This window comes from Cetorhinus maximus, chromosome 9 (assembly GCF_964194155.1).
Source record: "Cetorhinus maximus chromosome 9, sCetMax3.hap1.1, whole genome shotgun sequence".
NCBI classification, from domain to species: Eukaryota; Metazoa; Chordata; class Chondrichthyes; order Lamniformes; family Cetorhinidae; genus Cetorhinus; species Cetorhinus maximus.
In genome coordinates, this window is record NC_135887.1 from 22,437,639 (window position 1) to 22,452,326 (window position 14,688).

A 14,688-nucleotide genomic window follows, 5' to 3' on the forward strand; every position below is an offset into this window, starting at 1 on the left:
CAAACGTGGCACTCATTCTGCAGCAACAATGCCTTTCAGACACAATGAACTGACTAGCTGGTTAATCAGCTTTGGTTGACGGAGAAGTATTGATCAGGTTACCAGGAGAACTGCCTCCCCTTCATTGTACAGGGATTGTTAACATTGACCCAAGCATGAAGACAGGACATTGTTTTACCTGTCCTTCTGAAGGATGGCACCTCCAATAATGTAGCATTCCCTTGGTACTGCACTCTAATGTCACTCTAGATTATAAGGTCAAGTTCTGTTTGAACAAAACAAATTTTTGAATGTTGTTACTGTGACAGAACGAGCAGGCAAATGTTGTAAGGTGTTGGATAGTTCTTAATGAAGTCTTTGTGGTCTTCAGTAGGTTAACTGTATGTATTTATTAACTACAAAAACTATGTACATATTATACAGTAAAGGGTTCAAGCTAGGAGCTGTCTCCACGTTGCTTGTGCACACGACTCTGTCCAGCACTAGACTGACCCGTAGGTGCGGGTTGTGTGTTCTCTTACATTACTGCATGGGCAGTACTCTACCCACATTAACCCTATATGTGCCAGACCCTAATACTACAGTAAATACACTAGGATTTAGTTGAAAGATAACTGTAACATGCGGCAGAATTTTCCGATCCTGCCAGTAGTGGGAAGCTTGGTGGGTGGGAAAACTTAATTTGGCATGAGGCCAAAAATCAGTTTCCCGATGGCGGAATGAACTTTAGCAATTAAATGCTCAGGACTTTAAAGGCTGGTTAAAAGCGGGTTGAGCTTCCCGACAAATGTTCGGAACAATGTTGGGAAGCCCTTTTGCATGCATTAGCAGGTCATGCATGCTCATTAAAAGGCCAGCTTGCTGGAATTAAGATCTCCCTCCAAATTAAACTCCCCACCAGCGAGAAATTAAAACTTTCACATTTATGGCTGTATATAAGTGGCATTCCCCTGGCAACCTGACATCTTCCACAACTTTAAAGTGAGTAGACGCTGCTTTGTCCTTCTTGGGCACCGCTCACAAATCTCAGCCTCTTGACTCAGATCAGGTGCCAGTGGATCAAGTTGCGTGAAGGCTCCGGGAAGCCGGGAGCAGCAACGCCCCAGAGGGGGAGAGGATTGGAGAAGCTTCTCCAACAAAGGTCATTTCAAACCCCGCTCTCTGCACGGACCCCCAGATGCCACCCGAGCAGAACACTGCCAATGGGGATTTCCTCAGCCCATCCAAAGTGAGGCAATTTGAACACACTACGGGTATGAAGGAGCAGACTAAAGGTCTGGGACTCTCAGAGACAACAGGTTTGGTAAGAGAATAAATGCTTTAAAATGAGTTTAAAGATTGTATCCATAAATGTGCGTAGCATTAAATCTACTACGCGATGTGTTGCGACCTTGGACTACCTTGCCAAGGTCAAAGCTGACCTGTTGTTTCTGCAGGAGTGTGCGATACCGCACCTCAGCTCCTACAGGTAATGGTCACGATGGTGGTCCCATGGGCCATCGATCTGGTCGGGCGGAAACGACTCTCGTTCCTCCGGCCTGGGTATTCTGCTGCGGGGAGGCAACTTCACCGTCTCCGAGGTAAAGATGGTGGTGGGCGGGCGCCTCCTCGTAGCAGACGTAATGTACAAGAACGCTCCACTCCGGTTAATTAACGTGTACGCCCCGTCACAAGGGACCGAGCGGCTGGAGGTTTTTCAGCAGCTCCCACTGCTGCTGGCGACCTCCAGGCCGGTCATTCTGGGCGGTGACTTCAACTGCATCATCAATGCGGCTGGACCATTCGGCAGGGCCGACAGCAGATTGGACGCTACATCCAGATCCCTGATGGAAACAGTTAAGGATGCCAAGCTGCATGATGTCTTCAGCAACCCTGCAGATGGAGCGCAGCGTAGATACACCTGGTCGCGGCCAGACGGGTCCATCCGTTCCAGGATAGACTTCCTGTTTGTGTCCCGTGCATTCGCAGTCAGATCCACCGACGTCAAGCTGGTGTTTTTCTCTGACCACTGCCTCCTACTGGCTGACTGCCACTTAGAGAAGGACCAGAGGGTGGGCAGGGGGGCATGGAAGCTAAACGTGCAACTGCTGACCCTAGAGAATATTGAGTTGCTCAAGAGGGATTACAAAGGCTGGAGAACCATGAAACCCCTCTTTGAGTCCCTGACACACTGGTGGGAAGCGATCAAGGGAAACATCAAGAGGTTTTTCATTCTCAAAGGCAGAAAGCTAGAAAGGAACAGAGGGAAATGTCCCGACTCCAGAAAAACATGCAGAATCTGCTCTGGCTGCAGTCGATGGGGGTCGATGTCAAGGAGGAACTCCAAGAGGTGAAGAGCCAGCAAGCCTCGCTCTTTGCCTCGGAGGCCTCCAAGATCATCTTCCATTCCAGAGTCCGCTCCGTGGAGCAGGATGCGACGTGCTCACGTTTCTTCTTCCAAAAGGTACACAGAGAGAGCTCTGTGATCAGCAGCCTGAAGGAAGAAGACGGCTCAGTAACGTTCATCACAGTCCGACATTTTGAGGATAAGCAAATCCTTTTATGCCAGATTGTATGACGTGAAGCCCATAGACAGCACGGCCTCCCAGTCCTTCCTGTCCTCTATCACGGAGGTCTTAGGCGACAGTACATGGGAGAGCCTGGACAAACCACTAAATCCTGACGAACTGACTAAGGCCCTTGAGTCCTCCGAGAAGAGTAAAACTCCCGGAAGCGACGGCTTGCCGGCGGAGTTGTGTTTGGTTCTGTGGGACTGGATTGGCCCAGACCTGCTAGAAGTGTACGAGAGTATGCTCCTGGCCGGCAGTATTTCAGAATCCATGAGGAAAGGCATTATCACCCTCATCTACAAGCACAAGGGGGGAAGGGAGGAAATTAGAAATTGGCGACCCATTTCACTATTGAATGTGGACTATAAGATTCTGTCCAAGGTCATCGCCAATCGGGTCAAGTCCGCTCTGGAATTGGTGATCCACCCTGACCAGACCTGCACTGTGCCGGGCAGGAAGATTTCTGACAGCCTCGCGCTGCTCAGGGATACGATTGCCTATGTACAGGACAGGGGTGTGGATACCTGCCTCATCAGCCTGGATCAGAAGGCCTTTGACAGAATATCGCACACCTACATGGTGGATGTGCTCTCCAAAATGGGGTTTGGGGAGGGAATTCGCAATTGGATCCAACTGCTCTACAATAACATCAGTAGTGCAGTCTCAATCAATGAGTGGGAATCAGATAGCTTTCCGATTAAATCTGGAGTCAGGCAGGGCTCTCCTCTCTCGCCTGTTCTTTTCGTGTGTTGCATAGAACCCTTTGCTGAGTCCATCAGGAAGGATCTGGGCATAAGAGGAGTGACGATCCCAGGCGGTGGAGGCACTCAGATCAAAGCCTCCCTGTACATGGACGATGTCACCTTCTTCTGCTCGGATCCGCTGTCGGTGCGCAGACTGATCCACATCTGCGACCAGTTCGAACTGGCCTCGGGAGCCAAGGTAAATCGTGGGAAGAGCGAGGCCATGTTCTTCGGGAACTGGGCTGACCGATCCTTTGTCCCCTTCACTGTCAGGGCTGACGGCCTGAAGGTGCTGGGGATATGGTTCGGAGGGACCAGGGCATGCGTTAGAAACCGGAAGGAGCGAGTGTCTGTGGTGAAAAGGAAACTAGGCATGTGGGAGCGACGCTCCCTCTCCATTGCGGGTAAGAACCTGGTCATCAGGTGTGGGGTACTCTCGCTGTTGCTGTACATGGCGCAGGTCTGGCCCATTCCACACTCCTGCATGGTGGCGATCACCCGAGCCATCTTCCGCTTTATCTGGAGGTCGAAAATGGATCGTGTCCGCAGGGACGCGATGTACAAGCCTCTAGATAAAGGGGGAAAAAACGTGCCCAACATCGCCCTCATACTGATGGCCACCTTTGTGTGTGGCTGCATCATGCGGTGCGTAGACCCTCAGTACGCAAACACCACGTGCTGAGGTTCTACCTGTCCCCGGTGTTGCGAAGGATGGGTCTGGCCACACTGCCGCGGAACGCTCCAAGTAGTTGGACCATGCCGTACCACCTGTCCCTCGTGGAAAAATTTACGCAGAGAAACACCTTTGACCACAAGTCCATCAGGCAGTGGTCGGCACGTAACGTCTTAGCGGTCCTGAGGGAAAAGGAGAGGGTGGATCCTGTGGGATGGTTCCCCGAGCAGACTGTCAAAGTCATTTGGCAGAATGCCTCATCGCCAGAACTTTCCAACAAGCACCAAGACGTAGCTTGGCTGGTGGTGAGAAAGGCCCTCCCCGTCAGATCCTTCCTACACGCCAGGAGTCTCACCCCCTCGGCACGTTGCCCTCGAGGTGGCTGTGGTGGGGAAGAGACCGTTGTTCACCTCCTTGTAGATTGTGCCTTTGTAAAGAAGGTCTGGAGAGAGATGCAGTGGTTTCTGTCGAGGTTCATCCCGAGCAGTTCTGTGACACAGGACTCTGTGCTCTACGGGCTGTTCCCAGGGACACACACGGAGACAAACATCAACTGCAGCTGGAGGATCATCAACTTGGTGAAAGACGCTCTTTGGTCTGCCCGAAACTTGTTGGTCTTCCAGCGCAAAGAGTTGTCCCCGACCGAGTGTTGCAGACTGGCACATTCCAAAGTCCAGGACTACGTGCTGAGGGACGCACTAAAGCTTGGGGCAGCTGCCGCAAAGATGAAATGGGGAAGGGTCGCTGCCTAAAACCTTTCTGCCACAGTGCACCGAGGGACTGGGAACTGTGTAGAGCCCCTCGGGCTCTATAGCCCAAAATGAATGTCTGCAAATGATTGTAATATTCATTGTTTGTACTGATGCACCTTGTGATACATGTTGTAAAAGTTGAACCTGATTGTACCTTTGTAATGGTGATTTTGAAATGGTTTGGAATGTGGTTGAAGATATTTTATGAATAAAGTATATTTTTGGAAAAAAAAAAGTTGCGTGAAGGCTGGGTATGGGAGGCAGGCTAAGGGTGGTAGGCTCTCCAGGGAAAAAAGACAAGATTGTCTGGTGCAGGGAGGGAGGTAGTGAGGAAATGCGAGGGTGCTGGGACATGGGATGGAGGGAAGGGCCTTCATGGGTCTGGGTGTCTTGTGGTTGGGTTGGGGAAGGGTTTTCTGGGAAGGGATGGTGGGGGTGGAGATTATCCTCGAGGGCGAGGTCCATGCTGTCTAGGTGGGGTCCTGGGGGTTGAACTGAGGGTACTGGGCAGCGGAGGGAACAGATACAATGAGAGGGGGAAGTGGGATGTAGTAGGCTGGCAGGTCCAGGGTGATAGTCGGATAGCTAAAGGTTTCATGGTGGGGGGTCACGGAAAGGGATGAAACAGGTGGCTCGGATAACGGGAGGATCAGGGTCAGGGTGGGCATGGGGATGATAATGGGTAAAGGCTCAGAGGGGAGAGAAGGCACATGGAGGGTGATGGCTAATGGGGAAGTTCAAGGTTGACAGAGGGGAAAGGAATGGTTGTATTGGGTGGGCTATGGGTGATGAGGGGGGATGTTGGAGGGTGACAGGGGAGGTTTGGAGGTGGTGGAATTAGTCTGAAATGTGATATGCACCATTTTGGTATTCTCAGCTGTGCAACACTGTTGCTCTGAAACTGCGATCCCTTGGAATGGGAGGAGGGCCTTTTTGGACGGATGGAGTTCAAGGTGAGCACAATTGGCCAACTCAAGGGACATCCTAATAATCATGAAGCAACTGGATGAGAACCATGCTCACTTGTGTTCTCCACTCTATGGTGAAGCCCACATGGCAGCAGGTTTGCTTCCTGACTCATGGGTTTTGAAACAGCAAAGTCTGGAGCTGCCGTTCATTCTATGCAATTTGCTATCTGCTGCTGTCAGAGGCAGGGATAAAAGGAGGGAGGGAGGTGGATGCCTTCAAGGGGCATGGCTGGTGGACGGCAGCAAACCCCCGACTCCAAACCTCCATCTTCCGGGGTGAATAGTCATGCCTGATAAGAACCGTTACGGCACAGCGGATGGTAAATGCTGGGCTACTCAAATCCCAGAGGGAAACTTGAAACAGCTGCCACAACTGTTTTGCAATTTGTATTTTTATTTCGAGATGCATCCCTTGAATTCAGTGGAAATAAGTCCGCCAAGGCTTAGTGGTTTTTTTTACAAAACTAAGTTAAACATTTATTAATAGTAGAAAAGATTTTAAGCACACACATGGTCTACAAATTACTACTATAAGAACTTGTAACTCCCCTAATTAATTTGACACTCAGCTACACCTCCGTTAAGGCAACAATAAAACAACATAGATTTCAACAGACCCAGGGAAAGCACACAATACTCTGGACAGGGAGATTCGAAGTGAGTTTTCTTAACTTTGATTCCTGTAGACAGCAACTTAATGCATAGAGGTTGGAGGCTTTTCACACTTGTGTTAGATCTTAGAATGCCTTCTCCGTACACATAACTTCAGCTCCTTTATACATGTTTCTCCCTTTTAATGTAAATCCCATTGTTCCAATATGTCCTTGCAACTTTACTTTTTCCATAAAATAAATCTTTCATAGTACTCATACTATTAGTAATCTTTGGGAAAAATAAACACACTGGCTTAACTTCTTATGGCTAGGTGTAACATCTCATCATCTCTTTGAAATTCAAAATATTCTGGTTTATCTAAAAATGCAAATGTTCCTCTCACCTCACATCCTAAAACTTCAATCATGTTTACGTATTTAGCATTTCAAATCTAGCTTCTCTCTTGATAACTCAAAAGCTCCAGACTAGCTGTCTACAATTCAATTACTCCCACATACACATCCACATGGAGAAACTAATCCAATCTCAACTATTAACCTCCCTTTACAATAAATCAAAATAATATTATGAAAATTATTATATTTTTATGACAGAACTCATGTGGTCAGTCTTTCTATGCTGCCAATGGTGTCTCTATAGAGTCTCTAGGGTAATAGAGACAAGCTGAATCATGTCTGAGGAAGGGTTCTCGCACATGGCTGTCATCACCCTGATCAAACATGTCTCCATGCACAGTCCTGTATGGACAGGAGGAACGCTCATTTCTGTTCTTCCAGGACGTCCTTCACCTGGAAGGACTGGGGTGGGGATGCTATTTCTTGATGGAAACCAAGCATAGGGATTAGCACTGGCTTGGTGGCTCTGAGATGGAGGCAAAACTGAAAAGAATATGCTCAGTAGATTTATTACTGCAATTTGTTCCCAGATCCACTGAGGCCGAGATGATGCAGGCCTCAGGCAACCCAGTTTTTCTATGGGCTCTCGTCAAGATGAGGAGGAGGGGGGACTGGCACACGGCTAGGAGGAGCAACGGTCCATGCAGCAAGGCCTCAAGAAGGTCAGGATGGTGGTGATTAGGGGCCAGTGTGACGGCGAGCACAGGCCCGACCACGGGTATATCACAGACAATGCAGCTTTTTTTTTGAGATGAGCGAAAGACAATGCCGGAGGAATTTCTGAATGTCCCAGAATGTGGTTGCACACGTCTGCCAGCTTCTCCATGACGACCTGCGGCTGCAAGGATTTGGAGGCAATAACATGCTGGTGGCATTAAAGGTCACCACCACCTTAAACTTCTTTGCCAGTGGTTCCTCCTAGGACTTCACTGGGGAACTGTGCGGCATCTCCCAGTCAGCGACAAGTGCATCCGTGAGGCAACAAATGCCCTATTCAGGAGAGTGCTCCAATTTGTCCAATTCTGCCTGGATCCTGAAAGCCAGGCTGCAAGGGCATTGGGATTTTGCAAGTTTCCTGCAAATGCAAGGGGCTATTGATAGAACACATGTGGCCTTGAAAGATCCCTGGCAACAGCCAATCACATTCATCAATAAGAAGGGTTTCCACTTTTGATTGCAGAAGGCAAATCCTGCATGTTTGTGATCGGTTCCCAGGGAGCTCTCACAACACCTACATTCTGACCCACTCCCAGGTGCCACAAGTTTTTGAAGGACCTCAGCAATTGAAAGGGTTGGATCCTTGGGGATAAGTGATACCCCCAGAAGACCTGGCTGATGATGCCAGTTCATCATCTGCACTGTGCTGCTGAAGAGAGCTACAATGCCACACATGCCTCCACGAGGTCCATGATTGAGCAGATGAAAGACCCCTAAAGATGACGCTCAGATGTTTGGACTGCTCAGGCGGGCTCTTCAATACTCGTCACAGAGTATGTCCCAGATCATTATTGTCTGCTGCGCCCTGCACAACCTCTCACTACAAAGGGGGATGTCTTGTCTGGAGAACCAAGATGTAATGAACTGAACAGCGCAAGATCACGTGTGGTCAGCCGTTACCTCCATCCCTCCGGTGGGAATCATTATCACTTCCACACCTGTCACCAAACTTAGACTTCAGCACGGAAGATTCCGGCCACTGAATCTGAAACTGATGGATCGGTACCCATTTACGTATGGAATATATATATATAAAGAGATATATATGAAATATATAAATATATACAGACACATATATATACCATATATTTTTTGGTATATTACCATAAAATACACCAAATGCTATCCTGCTCCTCCTCCTCTTCCTCCAGATACCATGCCCTAAGGGGGCATTGGCAATCATAGACTTCCTTTGGATTATGCTGGCAATGTACTACAATGATTTGCTGTTGCCTATGGCTGACTAGGAAACTCTCCCGCTCTTACCACCTGCTATCAGACATAACGGAAGGATTTACAGGCTGATAATCAACTTGTTTGGCCATGTTATGAGTTCACCTTCCAGGGCTTTCAAGTCCTGGAGTGGGACTTGAACTGGAACTTCTAGCCCAGAGGTAGGGACGATACCACTGAGCTACAAACCCCCTCCAAATGCTATCCACAAGATAATATTAAATTATTAGGAAAATATATAAAAGCATATCTCCTCACATTCTCTTTTGCAGGTGCTGCAAAGTTGACAGTGTTTTAAGGGCTATGGGTCGAATAGAGACCCGTGTTTTTTTTACCAGGAGCCTCTTATATGCATTAGACTGACAGAGGTTTTTAGAATGGAGGCCCGAGTTTCTCAGTTTCAATGTTTTGTGCATGTTTAATATGTCTGTACCATTTAAGGTAGTCTTAACACTAAAATTGTTTTAAGTTCAGGGTTGTACTTAAATTAAGTGGTTTACTATCAACAAAGTGGATGAGATTTTATAAGCAGTATTTAAAGACTTGCTGCGTGAAATACAGGATAGCTCGCAATTAGCCAGTTTGCTCTTACTTTGATATGTAATTAAGGGATCAAGAATGTAAGCTGAGTTAGTAAATCTATGAGTACAAGACAGTGCCATCAGCGAGAAGTTGTGTGTTCTGGAGTACTACAATACTGCTTGATATGCTGCCCATGTACATTATAAGCAAACAAGAGCCTGGAGGAATAATGAGGTGTAAAGGCCCTTCTCTTTTACAGGGGCCAGTCATGTCAAGCATGTTAAGAGCCAAAACCTCTGTAATTTTAATTGCACATTCTTACCAGCTTTTAAGCAGCATATCATCATCATCACCACCAAAAATCATTGCGAATTCTACAAATGTTGCACCAGTGAACTGTCCAAAACCAATATCCTCATATAGCTCCAGAGTATGCACCCCTGATCTAAATGTGAAATTCCAACGTACCAAATTACTTTTTATTATTTCCCTCAGTATAAATTTCCTGATCCAAATATTTAAAGCATCTCTCAATTATCTATTTGTTAAAATATTCTTAGCACAATAAATATAGCCCAATCTACTGCCAAGTTTCCCCAAGAGACTCCATTAGCTGTCTAATTGCTTTTGTGTAAAACATAGTTTGTTCAATATTTTCTGTTTGGATTCAGGCATAGTCACTGAACAGATGATTCAATGGGCCATGCTACAAAGATTTACAAATTGCTCATGTTTATTTGCATTTTATAGAAACTTTGATCCAAGCATAAAATGTTTCTTAGAGCTCACAATGCATTTATCACCAATGAATAAGAGCTACAGTTTGCATGAAATGGTAAATTAAAAGCTATGGTAACCAAGAATAATTACTTTATATTAGAGACTGTCTCAAGGTACTAAAGAAACACAGTAAAGTCAATAGAAAGTGTGCTGAGCCATATCAGATTATGAATATAAATGGGTTAATGCCTATGTTTAATGTAGAATTAACTTTCCATGTTTTAAGTGTTTACAAGCTAATATGGCTTAGCAGGATTTCCAGACCAGAGTTATAAAGAATCAACCAACATGGAGATTATTTGTTCCATCTACTTTGATTTGTTTTTATTCTGAATATATACTTGTTTAAACAGTAAATGCTGATGCCAGCATTGGAAATACTGGATTGAAAATTGAGCTAACGGTGCAAGAGAACTGAATTCATTCTTACCCTTCAGGTGACCATGACCATCTTTCTCAAGCTCCTAACTGTTGACTGTCTTAGTTATTTAAGACAGTGTCTGATGATGTTACTGTACTTCTGATTTAAACAAGTATCATTAGAAGGTGATGGAACTAAATGAAAGAACATCAATATTAATCTCTGGGTATCATTACATTGTCACTTCTGCATCAGTATGCAATGGTTTCTATTACACTTATGCAAAAATAACAATGCAACTCAAAGTCATCTTGGGGGAGGGGGGTTAGGATGAGACACCCAGGGAGGCCACCCCTCTCCTCCTGGGCCTCACAGCGCAAGGAATGCCATTCCAGTGCAGTGTCAAGCTGAGTGCGAAAAGTGCTCTGGATCTCTGGCTACTTTTATAGATTTAGCACAGAGTGTTATTGCAGTGTTTTGAGATGGTGGACGCTGTCGCCAACTTTTCAATGCATTTATAATTTACTGGCCAGGTGTCGAGTTCTGTGCATACATCTAAGTGCGTATGTATGGGGTTCTCTCTTGGCCACAAAACAAAGCTTTGCAGCCAGAGAATATAAACCTGCTGAAAATCAATCTTGTAGATTGGTAGTCACAATATAAATGCTGCTTTTAGTCTTTTGGCACTATTTGTTTTTTTTTAAATGGTCATTAAGGATAATGAAAGATGATTGAATATAAATGTTTGAGAAAATTGGCAAAACTGGGTTTGGGCGGAAGACCAAAGCAAACCTCAATGTTAAAAATTGTGTTGGAAAGTGCTTTAGAATTACATGTTTAAATTGCACGGTATGACACTTTTAACTCACTGCTCATTGCTGCTAACTGGGTGGCACCAAGTCTAAACAATCCAAGTCAATGAGGGCTTGAACAGTGAGGCTAAGCTTGCATAGTGAGCTAGGATATTGGAACAGTGAAGTATATATAACAGGAACTGATGGTTTACTGAAAAATACTGAGAGACCACAAGAAATGCAAGGTTTATGGAACCTGACTCAAATTTTATTTCTGTCACTCGAGTTGTGTATCTGAAATACATCAGATTGAGAGATTAAAATCAACATTAAAAACAATATTTTCATAAAGTTTTGTAAAATTATTTGCTTGCTACATGTAGATTTCCTGATTGTTCCATATTTTGTGGGGGTGAAACTCTGTAAAGGGTTTCCCACAGCTCATTGAGGGCAATTTTAATGGAACCAGATTGCCAGCAGTCTGATGAGGTCAGGTGCAACACTGGTTTTACATCCTGCCCAATTTTAATCCACATTGAAATCAACGGGGAATAACACCGCATGGGGTATAAAACCAGAATTCTACCCCAGCCCTTGAAATTTCCACATGGACAGTCGGGTTAAAATTAATCCTATTGTTTAAAGGTGAACCAATTTGAAAAACTGATTATGTATAAGTTTATGGATGCATGTTGTTACCATGTGTCTTAGATAGCTGAAATCTGAAATGTTACTGATGTAGCCTTCTCTGCTTGGACAAGCCATCCTCCAGGCACACCCTGAACACATCAGCAACACTCCTTGATTAACTCAGTAAGAGGTATGCTTGAGCTATGTAGCTTCAATTCCCGCGGCCAGTCTTTCACTCCTGTCCCACAGGCTGAGACAGACAAAACATGCCCTTGAGAGGAAACAACAGTGTGAATGCCAATCGCATGATTTGAACTTGGATTCCCTAGCTGAGGGTCAGAGGGTTCTACGTGCTGAATCCACTGTTCATAACGGGTACATAAATAGTAACAGAATGCACACACTTGTGTTTTTGCAGGAAATACTGTTCAGAGGAACTTTTCATCAATCATTTACAGCATCATTACACCCAAAGCAATTTTATCCTGATCTGAACATGTGATGAAAAGGAAATGTACAAGAAAACAGAACACTGTTTCACTAAAATATTGTCAGCTTACATGAAACTAGAGGTCATTCTGCCCACAAATTACATTCGCAACAGGGACATGCTAATTGTGATTCAGTTGTACTCCTGATGTACACCAGAGCATCATATATCAGGAAGCTCCACACCACTGGACCTTTACCATAGGGCTGCAGGAAGCATAACAACATATCCATGCAACGAGCATACCGAACAGTGGAAACTGAGTTCAGGAATTATTTCTGTTGTCATAACTAACAAGGCAGAATTAGCTCGCTCTTTCACACCAACAGCTGCGTCACCCTGTCAATACTTGCCATCCTGCTACCCATGCACAAGCGCTACATGTGACCAGCGCCAGTCCACTGGCAGATAATATTCACATTAGACAAAACATTTACATTAGAATATCCATGGTAAACATGTCATTGTTAATTCTTAAAATGGCTTGTGACGCCATGAGGAAAATCAAAGGGGAAGGCTGCTGAACCTGACAGCCTTAATTGGAACATCACAGGTCATCAATGAACAGAGATCAGTAGATAAATGTATTTCACCTCTTCCTCCTCCCCAGTGCAACCTGTGGTTAGGTTTCCTACCTGATCCCGCATCAATCACTGTTGAAAGAGTTCTCCGATCAGCAATCACCCTTGATGACCCAGGCATGCTAACAGGCTCTGAGCGGACTGGTTGGATCCTGTCACCATAACACACAGATATAAAATGTTAAATACTGTACCTGTTTTTGGTAACCTGGTCTGTCATTCACATCAATATTTCACCAGATTGACTGCATTTTTGATTACTATATAGAATGTTCGAATCCTAGCCCTAAGGATATCCTATTACTTGACATGGTCAAGTTCAACATTCTGCCCAAGAAGAGTCCCTCAGGAATACAGTAACACCAAATGAAACCCCTCTCCCTCTCCACAAACTGAAAATGATGCCTCAATAAACAGACCTAGACCACTATATGTGGATTCTTCAAAGCATTGCTGAGGTAACCATCTCAGGCAGTCAGCTGTGGCTCAATGGGTCGCACTCCTGCCTCTGTGTCAGAATATTGTGGGTTCAAGCTCCACTCCAGAGATTTTGACCCATACTCTAGGTTGACATTTCTGTGCAGAACCAAGGAAATGCTGCATTATCAGGGGTGCTGTATTTCAGATAATACGTTAAACCGAGGCCCAGTTTGACCTCTCAGAAGGATGTAAAAATCCCAAGGTACTATTTGAAGAAAAGCAGGGGAATTTTCCCAGACATATTTATTCCTCAACCAATATCACTAAAATAGATTATCTGGTCATTATCATTGCTGTTTGTAGGACTTTGCTGTGCACAAATTGGCTGTTGCATTTCTTGCAGCAGGCACTTCTGGAGGATTTCATTGGCTGTAAGACACTTTAGGACATCCTGTGGTCATGACAGTCATTATATAAATGCAAGTTCTTTCTTTTCTTTTAGTATCAATACTACATGTTCAGTAACGTATGATTCATTATAATCTGAAGAAGGGTCATACGGACTCGAAACATTAACTCTGTTTCTCTCCACAGATGCTGTCGGACCTGCTGAGTTTTTCCAGCATTTTGTGTTTTTATTTCAGATTTCCAGCATCTACAGTATTTTGCTTTTATATTCATTATACTTACTCTGCTTCCCTATCCTATTCTAGATAATGCAACAAGCAGAGTAAAGGTTGTTCATTATGGGTGTATTTTGTCGAGCTAAATCACATTTCACAAGTCCTAGTATTAGATTTAAGCAAAAAGCAGTTTATGCAACATATACGCAAGTTAGTGATCACAAATGAACTCCCGCATTTTAAAGAGCGCTTAAAGTCCTTTACAAATGCAAATGTCACATGCCAGGCATGACGTTCAGATTGTTACTCAGAGAGACCACTGAAATACAGATGTCACATTGATGCAGAAGAGAAGACTCTTGAGATAATGTGCAGAAACATCTTTGACCAATGCAAAAGGAGGGCTACAGTGCTCAAATTATACTGTACTTGAACTGGAAAAGTACTCCAAACAACTGAATCATTCTTTCAACATGCCTAGGGTGTGCCCATAGTAACTTGGGTGATGGCATAGGCTACGTTGTATTTGTTTTCTGCTATTGCACAATGGTTTCTAATCAGGGTCATCAGCCACAGTTACTTCGAACCACTTGTTCATTTTCAGGCACTGTGAACTGCTATGGAATGAAATCATTGTGACAGCTCTCTGGATAATGGACACCAATCTGCAGGATGTAGGGCAATAGTTAATGGAGGAGATGGGGCTTTCGTCCAATCAGGCACTTCACTGGGCAGCAGCGGAAGTTCCCTGGTGTCAAAGACCCAAGGGTTGGAAGTCCCACCTGCTGAGAGCTGCACCAAGGGCAGGAAAAGGTGGCCCTCAGCGGGCACCTCTTCTCAAT

At 45.1% G+C, this 14,688-nt stretch overlaps 1 protein-coding gene across 6 annotated transcripts in view; it reads right to left on the reverse strand.

Annotated features, from left to right (window-relative positions):
• The window catches only part of bcas3 (BCAS3 microtubule associated cell migration factor), a 1,018,944-nt gene that overhangs the window by 407,950 nt on the left and 596,306 nt on the right, over positions 1–14,688 (reverse strand). For all 6 annotated transcript variants that reach the window (XM_078548265.1, XM_078548260.1, XM_078548263.1 and 3 more), the window contains one exon: positions 12,858–12,955. In XM_078548265.1, coding sequence (XP_078404391.1) covers positions 12,858–12,955 — 98 coding nt within the window. The remainder of the gene's footprint in view (positions 1–12,857; positions 12,956–14,688) is intronic.